The following is a 23298-nucleotide window of genomic DNA, read 5'->3' on the forward strand; positions in this document are numbered from 1 at the left end:
AGTTTCTTGTCATGCCACTTTTTTGCTTTCTCCTTATAAATTTTAGCATTTTCAAAAGCATTGAGTCTGAATTCCTCTAGCTCATTCAGCTGGAGCAACCTTTTCTCTCCAGCTAACTTAGCATCCAGGTTTAGGAATCTGGTTGCCCAATAGGCCTTACGTTCCAGTTTCACGGGCAAATGACAGGTCTTGCCATACACAAACTGGTATGGAGAGGTTCCTATAGGAGTCTTGAATGCTGTTCTGTATGCCCACAGAGCATCATCCAAGCTTTTTGCCCAATCCTTTCTACCAGCAATTACAGTCCGTTCCAGGATTCTTTTTAGTTCTCTATTAGAGACTTCAGCCTGCCCATTTGTCTGTGGATGATATAGAGTTGCTACTTTGTGGCTAATTCCATATTGGACCATAGCAGAGTATAGCTATTTATTGCAGAAATGAGTACCCCGTCACTGATTAGTACTATGGGGATGCCAAATCTGCTGAAGATATGTTTCTGGAGGAATTTCAGTATGGTCTTAGTATCATTAGTGGGTGTGGCAATTGCTTCTACCCATTTAGATACATAGTCTACTGCCACCAGAATGTAAGTGTTTGAGTATGATGGTGGGAAGGGACCCATGAAGTCAATACCCCATACATCAAACAACTCAATCTCTAAGATTCCTCGTTGAGGCATGGCATAACCATGGGGCAAGTTGCCAGCCCTTTGGCAACTGTCATAGTTACGCATAAACTCTCAGGCATCTTTATAGAGAGTAGGCCAGTAGAAGCCACATTGGAGGACCTTAGTGGCTGTTCGCTCACCTCCGAAATGTCCTCTATACTGTGATCCATGGCAGTGCCATAGGATCTTCTGTGCCTTTTCTCTGGGTACGCATCTGCGGATCATTCCGTCTGCACATCTCTTAAAGAGATATGGTTCATCCCATAAGTAGTACTTTGCATCTGAAATTAGTTTTTTCGTCTGCACCCTGCTGTACTCTTTGGGTATGAACCTCACATCTTTATAATTTGCAATGTCTGCAAACCATGGTGCTTCCTGAATGGCGAAAAGTTGCTCATCCAGAAAGGTTTCAGAGATCTCAGTAAGAGGGAGGGACGCCCCTGCTACTGGTTCTATCCGGGACAGGTGATCAGCTACCTGGTTCTCTGTCCCTTTTCTGTCTCTTATTTCTATATCAAACTCTTGCAGAAGCAACACCCATCTTATGAGCCTGGGTTTTGAATCCTGCTTTGTGAGTAGGTATTTAAGAGCAGCAAGGTCAGTATACACAATCACTTTTGAACATACTAAATAGGATCTAAACTTGTCAATGGCATAAACCACTGCAAGTAACTCTTTTCTGCGGTTGTGTAATTCTTCTGTGCATCATTTAAAACGCGGCTAGCATAGTAAATGACATGCAGAAGCTTGTTATGCCTCTGTCCCAACACTGCACCAATGGCATGGTCACTGGCATCACACATTAGTTCGAATGGTAATGTCCAGTTTAGTGCAGAGATGACTGGTGCTGTGACCAGCTTAGCTTTCAGGGTCTCAAACGCCTGCAGACACTCTGTGTCAAACACAAATAGCGTGTTAGCAGCTAGCAGATTGCTCAGAGGTTTTGCTATTTTTGAAAAATCCTTTATAAACCTCCTATAGAATCCTGCATGCCCTAGAAAGCTTCTGATTGCTTTTACATTTGCAGGTGGTGGTAATTTTTCAATTACCTCAACCTTAGCTTGATCCACCTCTATTCCCTTGTTTGAAATTTTATGCCCAAGGACAATTCCTTCAGTCACCATAAAGTGACATTTTTTCTAGTTTAAAACTAGGTTGGTCTCTTGGCATCTTTTCAGAACAAGTGCTAAATGGTCAAGACAGGAGCTAAATGAGTCTCCAAATACTGAGAAGTCATCCATGAAGACTTCCAAAAATTTTTCCACCATATCAGAGAAAATAGAAAGCATGCACCTCTGAAAGGTTGCAGGTGCATTGCACAGACCAAAAGGCATCCTTCTGTAGGCAAATACTCTAGAAGGACATGTGAATGCTGTTTTCTCTTGATCCTGAGGATCTACTGCAATTTGGTTGTAGCCCGAATAGCCATCCAAAAAGCAGTAATAGTTATGACCTGCTAGTCTTTCTAGCATCTGGTCTATGAATGGTAAAGGACAATGATCCTTTCTGGTGGCTGTATTGAGCCTTCTGTAGTCAATACACATACGCCACCCTGTAACTGTTCTTGTAGGAACCAGTTCATTCTTTTCATTGTGAACCACTATCATGCCTCCCTTTTTGGGTACAACTTGGACAGGGCATACCCAGGGGCTATCAGAAATAGGATAAATAATCCCAGCCTCTAGTAACTTAGTGACCTCTTTCTGCACCACCTCCTTCATGGCTGGATTTAGCCGCCTCTATGGTTGAACCACTGGCTTAGCATCATCCTCCAATAGGATCTTGTGCATACATCTTGCTGGGCTAATGCCCTTAAGATCACTTATGGACCACCCAAGAGCTGTCTTGTGTGTCCTTAGCACTTGAATTAGTGCTTTCTCTTCCTGTGAATTTAAAGCAGAGCTTATGATCACTGGAAAAGTGTCACCTTCTCCCAGAAATGCATATTTCAGGGATGGTGGTAGTGGTTTGAGCTCGGGTTTAGGAGGCTTATCCTCTTCTTGAGAAATTTTCAGAGGTTCTTTTATTTTCTCTGATTTATCGAGATCAGGCTGAACATCTTTAAAGATGTCCTCTAGCTCTGATTCGAGACTTTCAGTCATATTGATCTCTTCCACCAAAGAGTCAATAATATCAGTGCTCATGCAGTCATTTGATGTGTCTGGATGCTGTATAGCTTTGACAGCATTTAACTTGAACTCATCCTCATTGACTCTCAGGGTCACTTTCCTTTTTGTACATCAATAAGAGTTCGTCCAGTTGCTAGGAAAGGTCTTCCTAGAATGAGAGTTGCACTCTTGTGCTCCTCTATTTCCAGCACTACAAAGTCAGTGGGAAAGGCAAATGGCCCAACCTTGAGAATCATGTCCTCAATTATGCCTGATGGATATTTAATGGAGCCATCAGCAAGTTGAAGACATATCCGGGTTGGTTTGACTTCTTCAGTCAAGCCAAGCTTTCTGATAGTGGATGTAGGTATTAGATTGATACTTGCTCCAAGGTCACACAGAGCTGTCTTGGTGCAAGCACCCTCTAATGTGCATAGTATCATAAAGCTTCCTGGATCTTGAAGCTTCTCTGGTAAGTTTTTCAGAATGACTGCACTGCATTCTTCAGTGAGAAACACCTTTTCAGTTTCTCTCTAATCCTTCTTATGACTTAAGATCTCTTTCATGAACTTAGCATAAGAGGGTATTTGCTCAAGTGCCTCTGCAAATGGGATCTTTATCTCAAAAGTCCTGAGATAGTCTGCAAAGCGAGCAAATTGTTTATCCTGCTCCACTTGGCAGAGTTTCTGAGGATAAGGCATCTTGACTTTATATTCTTCAACCTTAGTTGCTGCAGGTTTATTCCGTATAGAGGTGGTTGGAGAAGCCTTCTTAGAGGGGTTACTAATGCACGGAAGCCTGTCTCTTAACAAATCTCCCTCGGCAAGTATACCGAATTGTCGTCAAGTAATAACTCACAAAAGAGTGATGTCGAATCCCACAGGGATTGATTGGTCAAGCAAATTTAATTGGAGGAATGTTCTAGTTGAGCTAAGCAGAATTTGGTTTGAGAGTTGCAGGAAATTAAATGGCGGGAAAGTAAATAGCAGAAAATGTAAATGCTGGAAATAAAGAGCTGAAAATAAATGACGGAAAGTAAATTGCAGAATCTTAAACGGGAATGGGGAAGATGATCATAGAAGTAATTGGCAGAAATTAAAGAGAATGGGTAAGATCAGAAATGGGGAATTCATTGGGCTTAGGAGATGTTGCATTCTCCGGATCAAGTTCATTTTCATCTCTTCCTCAATCAATGCATTCATTGATCTCCTTGGCAATCTTAAGTGATTGAATTCCAATTCCTTGGTAATTCAATCTCTCAAATCAGATCAATAGCCAATTCCTTGGTCTAATTGCTCATGAGAAGAGATGAAGTGTGGTCACTGATTATACCACATGTATTTCCAAATCAAAGTATTGGGAGAATTATATGTCACCATATCCGCCCAAACCCCAATTTGGTCCAACATGAGAAAATATTTCTAGCATGATCTCTTCATCCCTTTTCCAAGGTTCAGAAGAGATCCAAGTATGAATAGCTTCTTTTCCAAGATAACTACTCAATTGGATGAAGATTGAAAGCTTTCTAGTAAAATCAAGAGAAAAAAAAGAAGAAGAATAATGAAAACTATTATTGATCCATCAAATCAAAACAGAGCTCCCTAACCCAATGAAAGAGGTTTAGTTGTTCATAGCTCTGGGAATGGAAAGCAAAGATGGAGAGTACATTCTGAAAGTTAAACTAGAAGTGCAGAGAAAGTAAAATACAGAGAGTAATTCTAATAATGACAAAAGCTTCCTTTTCTAGTTCAAAGCTCTCCCTATTTATACTATTCTTCTGATCTTCTAGTTTGCTCTTCAAGTCTTGGATATGGGCCTTTGGATCTTGAGTTGAAGCAGTTATCTTCTTCAGTGGGCTCAGCTTTACTTGTAGAGAAAGTGTGAAGTAGGCAGGGACTTTAGCTTAGGGCATTAGTGGTGTTAACGTTAAGTGAAAATGTGGGGTTGAGAACGTTAGTGACAATCACCTTTTTCACTAACGTTCCTAACCCAAAGTGGTCCACGTTAACTTCAACGTTAGTGGCACTAATGTGACCACTAACGTTGACCCTTGGCCCTTCGCAAACGTTACTGGGGTTTACCTTTTTCAATAACGTTGAGAGTACCCCTTTCTCCCTACGTTAAAGTTCACGTTAGAATAGTTAACGTGGCCTTTAACGTAGGCTTGCCAAATCTTCGAGAGTGTTAGTGACACTTACCTTTGTCACTAATTCTTCAGAAAGCCCCTACTTCCCACGTTAGAGTTCACGTTAACTAGGTCAACATGACTTCTAATGTGGTATTGATAGCCATCTCCAACGTAAGTGACAAAGGTGAGTGTCACTAACGTTGGCTCATCATCCCTCTTCTCCACGTTAGCTTCCACGTTAATGTAATTAACGTTGGCAACTAACGTGGCTCATAGTGGCTCAATCCAACGTTAGTGACAAAGGTGAGTGTCACTAACGTTGGTGATTCTTGCTCCCTCCACGTTAGAGTCCACGTTAACTAGGTTAACATGACTTTTAACGTAGCCAATATGGGCTTAGTCCAACGTTAGTGACAAAGGTGAGTGTCACTAACGTTGGCATCATCTTCTTCTTCCACGTTAGAGCTCACGTTAACTAAGTTAACGTGGCTCTTAACGTGGCCAATTGCCCCTTTTGGAACGTCAGTGGCACTTACTTTTACCACCAACGTTGGAGTTCTACTTCTCTTCCACGTTAGCTTCCACGTTAGCATAGTTAATATGGCAACTGACGTGGGCTATGATGGCTCACGAAGGCATTATTGGCAATCACTTTTCTCATTAACGTTGCAAGCTAGCCTTCATTCCATGTTAGTGGTCACGTTAGCTAGACTAACGTGGCTACTAACGTGGTTCTTCCTTACTTCCTTTATCCTGAAATCAAGCAATAAAGTGCATCAAAGCTCTAATCCAAGTTATGAGACATGCATCATTCAATTTGTCCTTTAATTCATGCATAATTCTCATGAAATCATGTAAAATTCACAATGTTTGCTTGAATCAAGATGTAAGTGATTATTTACCCAAAACTTGCTTATTTCCTAAGAAAATGCATGAAACTACCTTAAAACCATAAAGAAAAGGTCAGTGAAACTGGCCAAAATGCCCTGGTATCACAACACCAAACTTAAAGCTTTCTTATCCCTAAGCAAGTACTGGAACAAGAGAATGATGAATGAAATGACAAGATGAATGAATCATTATTGTGGAAGTCATGTTCTTGATTTTATGGGGTTTCATGCATAGCAACTTAGGTTCATTCCTTTACTGGCTTTCAGACCTTTATCATGCCTTGGAATACTCACTTGATTGCACCCTTTGAGACTTTTATTTATTGATCCCTTTGTCTTTCCAAGGTTTATTTCATCCTTAGGCTAAGTGTTCTGTGAGGGGGCGACTCTTTAAGATAAGCTTTCAGCCAACATTCCCGAACCAGTTGGTTCAAGGTGCTGGTTGTTGAAACACCCCTAAGGACTTACTCCCTCAAGTCTCTCTCCCCCATACATGCACACCACAGGCACATGGTTTGTTATTTTCTTTCCTTGAGGTCTTGGTGTCCAGCACCTCTTTGGGTTGCTAAATGTTCTATAGCAAGGTTGCTCTTGATAGTGGATTTTCAGTTGATAATCCCGGGTTAGTTAACCCAAGTTACCAAGTGATGAAGCACTCCTAAGAACTTATTCACCCAAGCAGATCCTTGGTACAAGAGCACCACAGACACATCCCTCAAGTTTCAAGCCCTTGGTGCCTAGCCTTATTCTTTATTAACTTTTCTTTCTTTTTCAACTCTTATTGTTCTTTTCCTTTTTCTTATTAGGATCTTATTATTTAGCTAGTCTCATGGGGTGTGTTTCAAGTATATGATTCAGGACAAATAGTTGCCTTCCCACCTTATTGGTGAACCAACTTAGCTAAGTGATTACTACACCACAAATTTAAGGACCTACTCCACAATTTGAACATCACTCTGGTCTTTCATAACATCTCCTTTTTTTTTATTTAGCTTAAAAGGACAAGCATACAATAAGCAAGATGAAAATGAAAACAGGCAACTTGAACCAGCAAGCATAGACCTAAGTAAGGAGAATACTAAAGACAGAATTGAAATTTCTAAACTACCATGGAAGCATGTTCTATTTCATACATGATTTTCTTTATTTAAAAGACTTGAAAAAGAAAGATGGAACAATGAGGGAACTCCACCACCTTTTACTCATGGGGTTGTTCATGCTCTCCCTCCTGTTTGTCCTCCTTGTGTTTTTCTTGAGTGCTTGCACTCCCACTTCCCTTGCTTTTTCCAATCAACTACTTCCAGAAGCCAGCATCTTCCATCTTCTTTTTCAATGTTTCCTTCTGCTGTTTCACCTTTCTTTCCTCTTGTTCTGTGAGATCTTTTTAGACCTCATCATACCTAGGGATTGGAGAGTGTAGATTATGCATATGACTAGACATATAGTTCAACTTGGCTTGAGTGTTTATGTTGAACTCCTCCCTATGTAGTTGCCGTCCTTCATTAAGTACACTGAACTCATTGAATGCCTTCGTCTGAGCTAGCTGGCGTTGGTTGAGTTCTTGAAGGCGTTTATCTTGACGCTCTTGCCTTTTAGTTACTTGATTGATGGCTTGAGTGAGCTTGGAATAATGTTCCATTTGCTGTTTCTGCCACTCCCCTTGTTGATTCATCCAATTAGAAAGGAGTTCTTCTTGATGATCCATCCTTTGGGATTGAATGTGTAGTTGTTGCTCTTGCCCTTCCATATATCTCCTTGCCAAGTCCTCAATGGCTCCTTGAATGTGTCCCAGATTTATATTGGTTGGATCATAGTACTCTTCTTGCTGATATTCTTCCTGTTGAGGTTCTTCTTGGTGAGGTTCTTCTTGTGGTGTTCTTCTCCCTATTTGAGGCCTTCTTTGTTGTTGGGCGGGTGTCACATACGTTATACGCTGGAGTGTAACCATCCTTCCAGGGTTTACCCAAGTTGGATTGCTGTCCTCGAAGACTACCTTGGCTTTCGTACACAGCCTAAGGATGGTGCTGGGGAACCAAAGTCTAGCACCTGGATCATTCTTCTCGGCTGATTCTTGAATCTCCTCAGCTATAATTTCATTCACATTGATGCCTCCACCCTTTACTAAGCAGTGTACCATAGTAGCTCGAGTAACGTTGACCTCAGAATTATTTGCAGCTGGGAGGATAGATCTCCTCACAAGTTCAAACCATCCCTTGGCTTCCGGGATGAGGTCTCCTCTCCTGATGAACCGAAGTCTTCTATCTGAATACCTTTCCCAGTCAGATCCTATAACAAACATATCATTCACAATTTCTTCAAGTTCATCATTGTTGGGGCCATTACTTATTCTCACATGATAACTGGGCTCATCAAAATGTGGTGATTTCAGCTGAAGAACCCTTGTTATGGCATTGGGGCTGAAGTCCACCTCTGTTCCTCTCACGTAACTTTGAAGGTGGGGGCCTTGGTTTTGTCTTCTTTGACCACATTTGCATAGAATTCTTTGATGAGGTTTTCATTTATCTTTGCTTTTGGGTTCGTGAGCCTTTGCCAACCCCTTTATTCGATCTTCTCTCGAATCTGTGGGCATTCATCTTCGTTGAACTGGAATGTTAACTCAGGCAATATCTTTTTGAGCTTTATCCGTTCAAATTCACGTTCATGGAATGCAGTTTTGAATTTCCCTTCATCAAAAGGGTTGCTCTCAACCGGTTCCTTTCTCTTTTGCCTCTTGGAGCTTGATGATGCCATGAATGATTTTTGAAAAGTGAAGGTGTCGAGGTTAGTGATGAGTGGTGGAATTCGGTTGGGTTTGGATAGGGTGTAGCTTGGAGAATTGTACTTCGAGAGTGAGAAGTTTGAAGAAGTGGTTGCTGGAATGTGAAGGGAAGTACGGACTAGGAATCACTTATATAGGGAAATGATGAGTAAATGAAAGGTGTGGATTGATGGGGTGGTTGTGTGATGGACGGATGGGGTTTTGCATGAGCACAAGGATCATCAACTTTATGATGGGGTTGGTTCAGTTTCCAAGCTTGTTCTCCTTCCAATGTTGCATGGCAACAATTTCCAATGCAATTCCCCTGGAGACACGTGTATAGTCTTCTCTTTTTGTGGTGGCCGAACCCTTCAATTGTCCCATCAATTCTCCTACAAAATAAAATAAATGTGATTAAAAGAAAACTTGTGGAAAGTGGCGGCAAAATTTAAAAAGAAGAGAATAACTACTTTTTAAAGTTTTTGTTTCTAATTACTAAGTGCTGTTCATGAGTGCAAACCAACTGACTAACTGAATATCCATGTATGCAACGTTGGCGACACCAAACTTAGTTTGGTGCTATGTGGTGTAAAAGATTTGTTCAAGGATCTAAGAGTGACATGATATGGGTTACATTTATGTTCTCTTAGTGTGCCCTGAACACCAAACTTGTTCTTCACTATATGTTGCACAAAAGGGCTCATTCAAGTGCATGTCGAAGTTGATTTGAAATTCATGAACCTTGCTTTATTAACTACTTTAAAAGCATGTAAAACATGGGTTGCCTCCCATGAAGCGCTTCTTTAGCGTCACTAGCTTGACGTTCTGCCTTTGTCATGGTGGTTGGTAATACTTCAGATCTTCCCCTCTTGTAGTAAACCTATATCCATTGGCTTCATCAATGATCTCTAAATGTTCTAGGGAGAGAACTTTGTTAATGGTGAAAACCTTAGGTAACTGAGATGGGATGGTGGGAATATGAGGTGGGATATCTAGGAAGTAAGCTGAGATCACTTTATCCCCTGGAGAGAAATCTTCTGTAGGGATCTTTTTGTTCCTCTATCTCCTTGGTATCTTCTTCTTTGTTTCTTTTGCTGTTATCCTGCTCTTTATGGTCTCTTTTCCTAGGAGGATTTTGTTGCTGGTCCCATATGATTCTGGTGGTTTTGGCTCAACTTGAGTTTCCTTTAGCTGTGACAGCTGCTGATTATTTTGTTCATCACCCAAAGGAATTCCTGAGTGTACAGCTTATGCCTCAATGCTTGTTTCTCCCACCATTGCTCTGTCATGCTCTGTCCTTAGTTTCTTACCTTCCTGACTTGCTTCTTGTGAGGGTTTGAAGACATTGAAGGTGAGTTGTTCGTCATGTACCCTCATTATTAGCTCTCCTCGCTCCACATCTATGAGCGCTCTGGCTGTAGCTAAGAATGGTCTTCCCAATATGATTGGGTGAAGATGACTTTCTTCCATTTCCAGTATGACAAAGTCTGTGGGAAGGAAGTAGTTCCCAACCTTCACCAGCACGTTTTCAACCACTCCTATTGCTTGTTTTTGAGTTTTGTCCGCCAGCCTGATGACTACGTCTGTGGGCATCAGCTCATTGATTTGCAGCCTCTTCATAAGGGATAAAGTCATTAAGTTGATGCTTGCTCCCAGATCACAGAGTCCTTTATCAAACATTATTTCTCCTATGGCACAGGGGATGTGAAAACTCCCTGGGTCCTTCTTTTTTGTAGGCAGCTCTAGTTGAATGAGAGCACTGCACTCCTTATTCATCACTATGGTTTGTCCTCCCTTGAGTGAGCTTTTCCTGGTCAGTAGCTCCTTCATGTACTTAATATATGAGGGCATTTGTTGGAGGGCCTTGATGAATGGTATGTTTACATGGAGAGATGCAAATATGTCAAGAAACCTTGAGTATATTCTCTTCTCTACACCACCATTGAGTAATTGGGGAAAGGGTGCATAGAGTCTCAGCAGCTCCTTCTGTGTAATTGTGGTTTCTTGATGATTCTCTTCCTGCTTTCCTGCTGATGTATCTTCAGGTTGTTCTGATGGTTTGTTCGGCTCTTCCTCAGTCTCCTTATCACTTATAGTAACCATCTTGCAATCTTCCCATTTGACTTTCTTTGCTTCACCTCTCAGATTTTTCTCTGTGTCACTTGGGAAGCTATCAGTAGGTTTGGAAATCTTCTCAGATAGGTATCCCACTTGAAATTCCAGCCTCTTAATGGTGTCTCCCTGATTCTTAATATTGGCTCGCACCTCCTCTTTGAACACCTTGTTATCTTGAATCTCCTTGCATATGCCTTCAAGTAGAGTCTCAATCCTTGATAGTCTTTCTTCCGATGATGGAGAGTTGAGATTGGAAGGATGAGAAAGGCCATTTTGACTTTGGTATGGATGTTGAGAAGTGTTGTTGGGTGGGTGTTGGTATGACCTCTGTGTGGAGTGTTGGTGAGTTGCATTGTTGTTGGGGTTATGGCGTCTCTGATCTTGGCCTTGGTCTTGTTGATTTCCCCACCCAAAGTTTGGGTGGTTCCTCCAACCAGGATTATATGTTTTGGAGTATGGGTCATGGTGCTGCCTAGGTGAATTTCCAATGTAGTTGGCTTATTCCTGATCACCCTCTGCTTCTTCATTCACTCCTTCTTGGGTTGCTGCTGAAGTGGTGATTGCTGCTACTTGATTCCTCTCCATCTTCTTGGTGAGGTCAGCTAATTGCTTGGTAATCATCTTGTTTTGAGCTAGCAGTGCATCCACATTGTTCAGCTCCATCATTCTTCTAGTGTTGCCTGTTTCAGAAGCATAGAAGTAGTCATTCTCTGCTACAGTCTCAATGACATCTATGGCTTCTTCAATGGTCTTCTTCTTGTTCAGAGATCCCCCGGATGAGTGGTCTACTACCTTCTTTGATTCATACGAAAGGCCTTCATAGAAAATGTGTAACTGCACCCATTCATTGAACATATCTGGCGGGCATCTTCTTGTCAGGTGTTTAAACCTCTCCCATGCTTCATATAGAGTCTCACCATCCTGCTGCCTGAATGTTTGTACCTCAGCTCTCAACCTGTTGATCCGTTGATGAGGATAGAATCTTGCCAAGAACTTGTTCACCACATCTTCCCAGGTTGCTAAACTCTCATTTGGAAAGGATTCCAGCCATTTAGATGCTTTGTCCTTGAGTGAGAAGGGAAACAGAAGTAGTCTATAGGTATCAGGATGAACATCGTTAGACTTCACAGTATCGCATATCCTCAGGAAGGTGGTTAGATGTTGATTGGGGTCTTCTTGGACACTTCCTCCAAATGAACAATTGTTCTGAACAAGGGTGATGAGCTGTGGCTTTAGTTCAAAGTTGTTGGCATGTATGGTTGGCCTTTGGATGCTACTTCCATAGTTTCCTGGGTTTGGATTGATGTAAGAACCCAGAACTCTTCTCTCTTGTCCAGCCTGATGCGCTGGACCATCTCTGCCATGGTTGTGAGCCTCTTCTTCATGATGGTTCTCCATATTCTTCTCCATGTCTGGTTCAAAGTACTCTTCCTCTTTCTCAGTACCAACTACTCTCTTTCCTCTTGCTTCCCTCCTTAATCTAAGGAAGGTCCTCTCAGGTTCAGAATCAAAAGAAGTTGAAGCCCCGCTTCTTCTACCTGTCATACAACCAACAAGGCAAAAGCAAGAAAGATAGATGCAGACATTAATTTCTACAAAAATGCTGTTAGCGTGAGTGATGCAATATATCAAACAGTTAGGGGGTTAGTGACTGAATTGTAAACAACTAAGAAAATGGGTAGGGGAAAGGGAAGAAAATAGCTAAACAAAAAGTAAATTACTCAAATGAACTTAAATCAAACAAAATAAAAACAAATGCTCAATCTAGTTATCCACCAATTTAATCATTGTTGATACAAAATCAATCCCCGGCAACGGTGCCATAAACTTGATGCACGGAAACTTGTCTCTTAACAAATCTCCCTCAGCAAGTATACCGAATTGTCGTCAAGTAATAACTCACAAAAGAGTGAGGTCGAATCCCACAGGGATTGATTGGTCAAGCAACTTTAATTGGAGGAATGTTCTAGTTGAGCTAAGCAGAATTTGGTTTGAGAGTTATAGGAAATTAAATGGCGGGAAAGTAAATAGCAGAAAATGTAAATGCTAGAAATAAAGAGCTGAAAATAAATGACGGAAAGTAAATTGCAGAATCTTAAACGGGAATGGGGAAGATGATCATAGAAGTAATTGGCAGAAATTAAAGAGAATGGGTAAGATCAGAAATGGGGAATTCATTGGGCTTAGGAGATGTTGCATTCTCCGGATCAAGTTCATTTTCATCTCTTCCTCAATCAATGCATTCATTGATCTCCTTGGCAATCTTAAGTGATTGAATTCCAATTCCTTGGTAATTCAATCTCTCAAATCAGATCAATAGCCAATTCCTTGGTCTAATTGCTCATGAGAAGAGATGAAGTGTGGTCACTGATTATACCACATGTATTTCCAAATTAAAGTATTGGGAGAATTATATGTCACCATATCCGCCCAAACCCCAATTTGGTCCAACATGAGAAAACATTTCTAGCATGATCTCTTCATCCCTTTTCCAAGGTTCAGAAGAGATCCAAGTATGAATAGCTTCTTTTCCAAGATAACTACTCAATTGGATGAAGATTGAAAGCTTTCTAGTAAAATCAAGAGAAAAGAAAGAAGAAGAATAATGAAAACTATTATTGATCCATCAAATCACAACAGAGCTCCCTAACCCAATGAAAGGGGTTTAGTTGTTCATAGCTCTGGGAATGGAAAGCAAAGATGGAGAGTACATTCTGAAAGTTAAACTAGAAGTGCAGAGAAAGTAAAATACAGAGAGTAATTCTAATAATGCCAAAAGCTTCCTTTTCTGGTTCAAAGCTCTCCCTATTTATACTATTCTTCTGATCTTCTAGTTGGCTCTTCAAGTCTTGGATATGGGCCTTTGGATCTTGAGTTGAAGCAGTTATCTTCTTCAGTGGGCTCAGCTTTACTTGCAGAAAAAGTGTGAAGTAGGCAGGGACTTTAGCTTAGGGCGTTAGTGGTGTTAACGTTAAGCGAAAATGTGGGGTTGAGAACGTTAGTGACAATCACCTTTTTCACTAACGTTCCTAACCCAAAGTGGTCCACGTTAACTTCAATGTTAGTGGCACTAACGTGACCACTAACGTTGACCCTTGGCCCTTCGCAAATGTTACTGGGGTTTACCTTTTTCAATAATGTTGAGAGTACCCCTTTCTCCCTACGTTAGAGTTCACGTTAGAATAGTTAACGTGGCCTTTAACGTAGGCTTGCCAAATCTTCGAGAGCGTTAGTGACACTTACCTTTATCACTAACGCTTCAGAACGCCCCTACTTCCCACGTTAGAGTTCACGTTAACTAGGTTAACGTGACTTCTAACGTGGTATTGATAGCCATCTCTAACGTTAGTGACAAAGGTGAGTGTCACTAACGTTGGCTCATCATCCCTCTTCTCCACGTTAGCTTCCACGTTAATGTAATTAACGTGGCAACTAAAGTGGCTCATAGTGGCTCAATCCAACGTTAGTGACAAAGGTGAGTGTCACTAACGTTGGTGATTCTTGCTCCCTCCACATTAGAGTCCACGTTAACTAGGTTAACGTGGCTTTTAACATAGCCAATATGGGCTTAGTCTAACGTTAGTGACAAAGGTGAGTGTCACTAACGTTGGCATCATCTTCTTCTTCCACGTTAGAGCTCATGTTAACTAAGTTAACGTGGCTCTTAACGTGGCCAATTGCCCCTTTTGGAACGTCAGTGGCACTTACTTTTACCACTAACATTGGAGTTCTACTTCTCTTCCACGTTAGCTTCCACGTTAGCATAGTTAACGTGGCAACTGACGTGGGCTATGATGGCTCACGAAGGCGTTATTGGCAATCACTTTCCTCATTAACGTTGCAAGCTAGCCTTCATTCCACGTTAGTGGTCACGTTAGCTAGACTAACGTGGCTACTAACGTGGTTCTTCCTTACTTCCTTTATCCTGAAATCAAGCAATAAAGTGCATCAAAGCTCTAATCCAAGTTATGAGACGTGCATCATTCAATTTATCCTTTAATTCATGCATAATTCTCATGAAATCATGTAAAATTCACAATGTTTGCTTGAATCAAGATGTAAGTGATTATTTACCCAAAACTTGCTTATTTCCTAAGAAAATGCATGAAACTACCTTAAAACCATAAAGAAAAGGTCAGTGAAACTGGCCAAAATGCCCTGACATCAGTTACTATCAGCACTTGCAGGTGTCTGATCCCTCACTGGCGTTTGAACGCCAGGATTGGGTGCTGGATGGGCGTTTAACGCCAGCTTCCCCCTCTTTTCTGGCATTTAAACGCCAGAACTGGGCAAGGAATGGGCGTTCAACGCCAACTTTTCTCCCTTTTCTGGCGTTTGAACACCAAAAGTGGGCATCCACTGGGCGTTTGACACCAATCTTTCACCCTTTTCTGGCATTTGAACGCTAGAATTATTCCTCTCTGGGCTCTTGCTGTCCTCAGAGGGATTTTGGGCAGTAGTTTGGTCATCCTCTGTCAGTTGTTCCTTTCTTGGCTTTCTGCTACTTTGAGCTGATTTATTCAATGTCTTCCCGCTCCTTAATTGGACAGCTTGGCATTCTTTTGTTATCTGTGTAGATAGCTGCTGTCTTGTCTGATTCAATTGTGCTTCCATATTCTTGTTAGCATTTTTAGTGTCTTGGAGCATCTCTTTAATTTCTGATAATTGTTTTGTCATAAGGAATAATGCTGATTAAGTTCAACAATCTGTTCTTGAGGATTAGGATCAGTAGTTACTATTCTAGCCTCTTCTTTTATAGAGGACTCACTGCTTGAGTACAGATGCTGATTTCTAGCAACCGTATCTATGAGTTCTTGAGCTTCTTCAATCATTTTCCTCATGTGTATAGATCCACCGGCTGAGTGGTCTAGAGACATCTGAGCTTTTTCTGTAAGCCCATAGTAGAAGATGTCTAACTGTACCCACTCTGAAAATCTTTTAGAGGGGCATTTCCTTAGCATCCCTCTGTACCTCTCCTAGGCATTATAAAGGGATTCATGATCCTCTTGTTTAAAGCCTTGGATGTCCAGCCTCAGCTGTGTCATCCTTTTTGGGGGGGTAAAATTGATTCAGGAATTTGTCTGATAACTGTCTCCATGTTTTTATGCTTGCTGTGGGTTGGTTATTTAACCACCTTTTAGCTTGATCTTTTATAGCAAATGGAAACAGTAACAATCTGTAGACATCCTGATCTACTTCTTTATCATGTACTGTGTCAGCAATTTGTAAGAACTGTGCCAAAAACTCAGTAGGTTCTTCTTATGGAAGACCAGAATACTGGCAATTTTGCTGCACCATGATAATGAGCTGAGGATTTAGCTCAAAACTGCTTGCTTTGATGGGAGGTATACAGATGCTACTCCCATATGCAACTGTAATGGGGTTAGCATATGACCCCAGAGTCCTTCTGGACTGTTCATTTCCACTTATGTCCATGATGGAGAAAAGGGAATTGATATGAATTACAAATAAATTATATTTTAAAATTTTTATTTTATTTAATTAAAAATAACCGAATAAAATAAAATGAAATAAATGAAAAATAAAATAAAAGTTTCGAAAATTAAGAGAAAAAGTAAAAAGATAAATAAATAATTCGAATGCTAAAATGGCTAATTAATTAAAAATATTTGAAAAATTCTGGATATGATTTTTGAAAATTAGAAGAAAATGGAATAAAAACAAATTGAAAACTAAATTAATTAATTAATTAAAAAGATTCTGAAATTAGCAATCAAAAAGATATGATTGAAAATTATTTTGAAAAAGATATGATTGAGAATATATGATTGAAGAAATTAAAAAGATTTGATTTTTGAAAAAGATTTGAAAAGATCAATTTTTTTGAAATTAGAATTTTGACTTGACTAAAAAAAGATATGATTTTGAAAATCTTTGACTAAATTAATGCAAAATTTCAAAAATTATCAGTAAAATAAGGAAAAGATATTTTTTTTATTTTTGAATTTTAATGAGGAAAGAGAAAAATAACAAAATGACACTAAACTTAGAAATTTTAGATCAAAACAAAGAGAACAAACAAGAAAACTTTGAATGTCAAGATGAACACCAAGAACACTTGGAAGATCAAGATGAACACCAAGAACAAATTTTTGAAAAATTTTTAAGTAAATAAAAGCACAAGGGACACCAAACTTAAAATTTTTAGAAAATTAAACACAAATTTTCGAAAATTTAAAGGAAAACACAAAGAAGACACCAAACTTAAAAATTTTTAAAGATCAAGGAAGAACTAAGAACATGCAAATTCGAAAAATTAAAAGAAAATAAAAGCATGGAATTGACACCAAACTTAAAATATGAAACTAACTCAAATAAAAGACTCAAATTTAGTGACTCTAAACCAACAAAAATAATTTATTCCTAATCTAAGCAACAAGATAAACCGTCAGTTGTCTAAACTCGAACAATCCTCGGCATCGGTGCCAAAAACTTGGTGCACAAAATTACAATCACACTTTTGCAACTCCGCACAACTAACCAGCAAGTGCACTGGGTCGTCCAAGTAATACCTTCCGTGAGTAAGGGTCGATCCCACGGAGATTGTCGGCTTGAAGCAAGCTATGGTTATCTTATAACTCTTAGTCAGGATATCAAGAATTCTCAGATTTGATTGTAAAAAGTAAAAGAACATGAAATAAATACGTGTTATGCAGTAATGGAGAACAAGTTGAGGTTTTAGAGATGCTCTATCTTCTGAATCTCTGCTTTCCTACTGTCTTCTTCTTCATGCACGCAAGGCTCCTTCCATGGCAAGCTATATGTTGGTGGATCACCGTTGTCAATGGCTACCATCCGTCCTCTCAGTGAAAATGTTCCAAATGCGCTGTCACCGCACGGCTAATCATTTGTCGGTTCTCACTCATGTTGGAATAGGATCTATTGATCCTTTTGCGTCTGTCACTACACCCAGCACTCGTGAGTTTGAAGCTCGTCACAGTCGTCCCTTCCCAAATCCTACTCGGAATACCACAGACAAGGTTTAGACTTTTCGGATCTCAAGAATGGCCGCCAATAATTCTAGCCTATACCACGAAGGTTCCAATCTTAGATTAGAAACCCAAGAGATACACATTCAAGCTTGATTGCATGTAGAATGGAGGTGGTTGTCAGGCACGCGTTCATAGGTAAGAATGATGATGAGTGTCACGGATCATCACATTCATCAGGTTGAAGTACGAATGAATATCTTAGAATAGAAGCAAGCGTGATAGAATGGAAAACAGTAGTAATTGCATTAATTCATGAAGAACAGCAGAGCTCCTCACCCCCAACAATGGGGTTTAGAGACTCATGCCGTAGAAATACAATATGAAATGTGTAGAGTGTCATGATTTACAAGATGAATCACTAAAAGTAGTTTTTATAGTAAACTAGTGACCTAGGGTTACAGAAAATGAGTAAGCTAGAATAGTTAGTGTAGAAATCCACTTCCAGGGCCCACTTGGTGTGTGCTTGGGCTGAGCATTGAAGCTTTCATGTGTAGAGACCTTTCTTGGAGTTAAACGCCAGCTTTTGTGCCAGTTTGGGCGTTTAACTCCAGCTTTCATGCCAGTTCTGGCGTTTTGACGCTAGAATTTCTATGCTGACTTAGAACGCTGGTTTGGGCCATCAAATCTCGGACAAAGTATGGACTATTATATATTGCTGGAAATTCTAGGATGTCTACTTTCGAACACAATTGAGAGCGCGCCAATTGGGCTTCTGTAGCTCCAGAAAATCCACTTTGAGTGCAGGGAGGTCAGAATCCAACAGCATCTGTAGTCCTTTTTCAGCCTCTGGATCAGATTTTTGCTCAAGTCCCTCAATTTCAGCCAGAAAATACCTGAAATCATAGAAAAACACACAAACTCATAGTAAAGTCCAGAAATGTGATTTCATTCCTTGGCAAAAATAGCTAATCAACACTAGAGTGTCAATCATATGGTGCGGGCATGAGTCAAAAAGCCTCCAAAACTGTTCCCAATACTCGTATAGAGTTTCCATTTCACCTTGGACAATGCATGAAATTTCCTTCCTCAATCTATCCGTCACCTCTGGAGGAAAGAATTTATCTAGGAACTCTCTTCTAAGTAAATTCCAATCACTAACAATCTCATCGGACAAAGTGTAGAACCACTCTTTGGCTCTTCCCTTTAGAGAGAATGGGAAAGCAAACAACCAAATAGCAATTTCATCGGAACCTTCCTGCCTAGTTGTTGAATATACACCTTGAAAGTCTCTAAGGTGTCTAATAGGATCTTGAGCAGAGAGTCCTTGAAATTTAGGTAGAAGATTGATCAAGGCAGTTTTGAGTTCAAAATTAGCATTTAACTCTGGATGACGCACTTGAAGCGGTTGAAGAACAAAGTTCGGAGCACCGGCTTCCTTAAGAGTGACTCTCCTTGGAGCGGCCATCGTTTCGGTACCTAGATCAATAGAAGAAGTATTAGTAGTATCGATGAAAGAATAGATGCTTTCCTCCTCAAATGACGTTTCTGATTCAACCTCTGGTAAGGTTGGTGAATTGGTAGGAACCCTTTCACCACCTCCAAAGGCTAACCGTCTTCGAGCTTGACTAAGATGTGAGATAGTTCTCTCAATTTCCAGATCAAAGAGGCTAAGGTCGGATCCGATAGTGAATGCGTCATTCGATGAAAGAAGCATAGAGCTCATGACAACAAGATGTACTAAACAAAGCTTAATCCTAACTAACAATTAAACTAGCAAACAATCAAGGAAAAATGCAAGTATTCACATATCCACATATTTACACTAACCAATAACATGGCATACATATGCAACTCCCTGGCAACGGCGCCATTTTGATGAGCTATATTTTGTCAGTATAGAATTTTCCAATAGGATTATGTTGTGAGTATAGTCTAAACCAACAAGCTATAACGCATCAAACATAGAAAATGTGTGTCCACAATTCAAATCAATAACCAAGAGTATTAGTCCCGAGTCGTTCTCCCTAGGAGTTGCCCTAAGATGCACATCATTGGTTAGGAGTTCTCTTGGTGTTTGAGGTTGAATACAAGAAATGTAAACGAGCTTGCATAAAGGCAATGAACAAATAACAAGTAGGCTAAGGGACACAAGAAATTGAACTAAACAAGGGTGAATGACAATCAATCAATGTAAAAGCCTTGGTTAGGGTTGGGAATTGGAATCTCTATTCTCATTGCCTCCAACAATTGTGATAAGAATTGGTTATTGCTCCACTTAGTTAACCTCTAACTATGAAGGAAAGTCAAGTAGAGATAATCAATTTGAGTCCACAAGTCCTAGTCAAATCCTAAGGAAAGACTAGAGTTAGTGTCATTCAAATCAATTAGCAATTTTCAATTATCAATCAATAAAAGGCTTTGACCATTCAAGTGTCTCCAATTATTCAACCCCTAAGCCAAGAGTGAAAATCTACTCCATAGCTATAGTTGACATTTTCTCAAATATTTGGTGAACAAGAATGAAAGGCATTGTGAAATTGAGAAGAGAATTTGAATTCAAGCTATCTAACACAAGCAATCAACAATAATAAAGCAATTGACAACAATGAACATGAAATTCCTCAATGCATTAATAGAAATCAAAGTAACAAGATCCAAATCCAAGATCTACAATGCTAGAGTAACAAGAACACTAAATTGAGAGTAGAAGAATGAGATCTACAAACTAGAACAATGTAAAATTGAAATTAAATTCAGATCTAACCAAAGGATCCAAGTGAAGTTGGAATTGAGAAAGCCAAAACCTAGAGAGAAGTTAGAGTTTTTCTCTCTAGAAACATGAACTCCCAAAACTAACTAACTACCAAATTATCTAAATGTGTGTAATGTGTGAATTCCCTTCAATCCTTGGTCCCTTAAGGTCTTTTCCCTCCAAAATTCAGCTTAAAACTGGGCCTGAAGCTCCTCAGAAGTCGCCAGTCACGATTTCCCTAAAGAAGTCACGTGCCGAGCGTCACGCGTACGCATCGTCTGTGATTTTACGATCCACGCGTACGCGTCGATGAGAATTCCGCCCTGCCACGCGTATGCGTCTACGTTTGCGCGCCAATCCCAAATCTAGGTTCCCACGTGTGCACATCAGCTACGCATGCGCATCGATGCCAATGCTCCAAAGCTCTATTTTTCATGCTCCTTCCACTTATGCATGCTTCCTTCCTCTCTTCTAGACCATTCTTGCCCCTATAAACTCTGAAATCACTCAAAAAATAGATCACAGCATCGAATGGTAATAGAGAGAGATTAAAATATAACTTATTTAGGGCCTAAAAAGTATGTTTTCAATCATCAAGAAAAAATTAGGAAGGAGACATAAAACCATGCATTTTATATGGATAGGTGTGATAGAATGTTGATAGAACCCTCTAAATTCTACACAAAATAAACCCTAAAGTTGGGGTTCATCACTGAACTGATTCGGGATCTATCACATGAGTTGCATCAAAACTGTACTTCTGAAGTTGCGAAATGTGGAATACATCATGCAGGTTTGAAAGATGTGCTGGCAAAGCCATCTGATACACTATTGGCCCAATCCTCTTCAGAATTTGAAACAGACCAATGCAACGGAGATTCAATTTCTTTGTCTTTATCGCTCTACCCACACCCGTAGTTGGAATAACTTTTAAGAACACGTGGTCACCCTCTTTAAACTCTAAAGGCTTCTGCCTTCGATCAGCATATCTTTTCTGACGACTCTGAGCGGTAAGAATTTTGGCTCAGATCCTCTTAATATGTTCAGTCATCTCAGCCACCAAGTCGGGCCCTAACAAACTTGCCTCTTCAGTCCCATATCAACGTAGTAGGTATTGACACTTTCTTCTATTTAGAGCCTCATATGGAGCCATTTGATGCTCGCATGATAACTATTATTGTACACAAACTCTACTAGCGGTATATAGCAATCCCAACTCGCTGGTTGGTTCACCATACAAGCTCTCGACATATCTTCCAGAGTTTGAATTGTCCTCTCCAATTGACCATCGGTTTGAGGATGGTACGCCGTGCTTAGTCACAATTGAGCTCCAAACGCTTTCTAAGAAGCTCCCCAAAATCTTGAAGTGAATCGTGATTCTCTATCCGACACTATGGTCATAAGCAAACCATACTGTCTTACAATCTCCTTAATGTATAACCTTGCTAATTCCTCCAAAGAATAAGTCATACATATGCAATAAATGAGCAGACTTCGTCAGATGATCAACAATCACCCACACCGCATCAAATCTTGCTCTAGTCCTTGGCAAACCTGGTACAAAGTCCATGGCGATACCCTCCTACTTTCATTGTGGAATTTCAAGAGGTTGCAACGTCCCGAAAGGCCTTTGGTGTTCAACCTTCACCTTCTGACGTGTCAAACACTTAGATACATGTTTCTCCACGTCATTCTTTATTCCTGGTCACCAGAACATTGCCTTCAAATCGTGATACATTTTTGTGGTTCCAAGGTGAATCGAGAATCTGCCTTTGTCAACACTTCTTGTCTCAACTTCCCACATTTGGCATGCAGATCTTCTCCTTGTATCTCCGATAAACCCCAATTTTGTGGTTTATCTTGTACTTAATTTGGGGGATTTTATCAACTTATCTCACATTTATTCAATGAAATAGTATGGTTTTGTAATTCTCTCTGAATTTGTGCTTAAGAGTGAAAACATGCTTTTTAGGCCTTAAAATAGCTAAATTTAATTCACTTCAATTCCATTCGATGCCTTGATATGTTTGTTGAGTGATTTCAGATTCATAAGGCAAGTATTGGATGGAAGAAGTGAAGAGAAAAGCATGCAAGGTGGAGAATTCATGAAAAAACAAGGATTTAGAGTGCATACATCGACGCGCACGCGTGAAGATGAGGTCGCCAGGCGACTCTGATAAACCCATATTTTATGATATATTTTGTGCTTAATCTGAGTGATTTATTCAATCCTTCACCCACTTATTCATATTAATTGCATGGTTTTACTTTCCCTTCCTTATTATGTGATGTATGTGAAAAACATGTTTTCTATGCTTAAAAATAATTATTTTGATTACCCTTTATTTTCATTCGATGCTGTGATTCGTGTGTTGAGTAGTTTCAGATCTTTTAAGGCAGGAATGACTTAAAGGATGGAAAGGAAACATACAAGATTGGAAGGAAAGCATAAAACAGAGTTTTTGAAGAAACTGGCAGCCACGCGATTGCATGGGCGACGCGGCCACATGCCAGCACGAAAAGACATTAACGCGGCCGCATGACTGACGCGACCGCGCGTCTTGAGCGAAACGCATATGACGCGGACACATGACTGATGCGACCGCGTGACAAGAAAAAAACTCCCAATGATGCGACCGCGTGACCCACGTGGATGCGTGACAGAGGCCACGCACCAGAAATTGCAGAAAACGCTCATAGCAAATTCTGAAGCCCTTTTTGGCCCAAATCCAAGTCCAGAAGGCATAGACCAGAGGTTATGAAGTGGGAAATGCATTCATTCAGGGAGAGTCTCCAATTAGTTAGTTTTTCATGATTTAGATTTAGTTTTGAGAGGGAGATTCTCTCCTCTCTTTTAGGATTAGGATTTAGATTTAGGATTTTATTTGCTTTCAGGATTATCTCTTTTTACCAGGTTCAATATTCCT

The 23298-nt window shown here is 40.1% G+C and overlaps 1 protein-coding gene across 1 annotated transcript; it reads right to left on the minus strand.

Annotated features, from left to right (window-relative positions):
- Positions 1-21080: 21080 nt before the first annotated feature.
- Positions 21081-21941, minus strand: LOC112769887 (uncharacterized). Its single transcript, XM_025814340.1, has 2 exons — positions 21813-21941; positions 21081-21374 (listed from the first exon to the last, which is right to left on the minus strand). The coding sequence occupies exons 1-2, from the start codon at positions 21939-21941 to the stop codon at positions 21081-21083; spliced, it is 423 nt and encodes a 140-aa protein (XP_025670125.1).
- Positions 21942-23298: the final 1357 nt, after the last annotated feature.

The sequence above is a fragment of the Arachis hypogaea genome, chromosome 18, assembly GCF_003086295.3.
Source record: "Arachis hypogaea cultivar Tifrunner chromosome 18, arahy.Tifrunner.gnm2.J5K5, whole genome shotgun sequence".
NCBI lineage: Eukaryota > Viridiplantae > Streptophyta > Magnoliopsida > Fabales > Fabaceae > Arachis > Arachis hypogaea.

Coding starts and splice junctions, on each gene's coding strand:
- LOC112769887 (XM_025814340.1), bottom strand. CDS start 21,941: ATGGACTTTGTACCAGGTTTGCCAAGGACTAGAGCAAGATTTGATGCG. Junction 21,375..21,812: donor TCTTTGGAGGAATTAGCAAG/GTTATACATTAA, acceptor CTTACCGCTCAG/AGTCGTCAGAAAAGATATGC.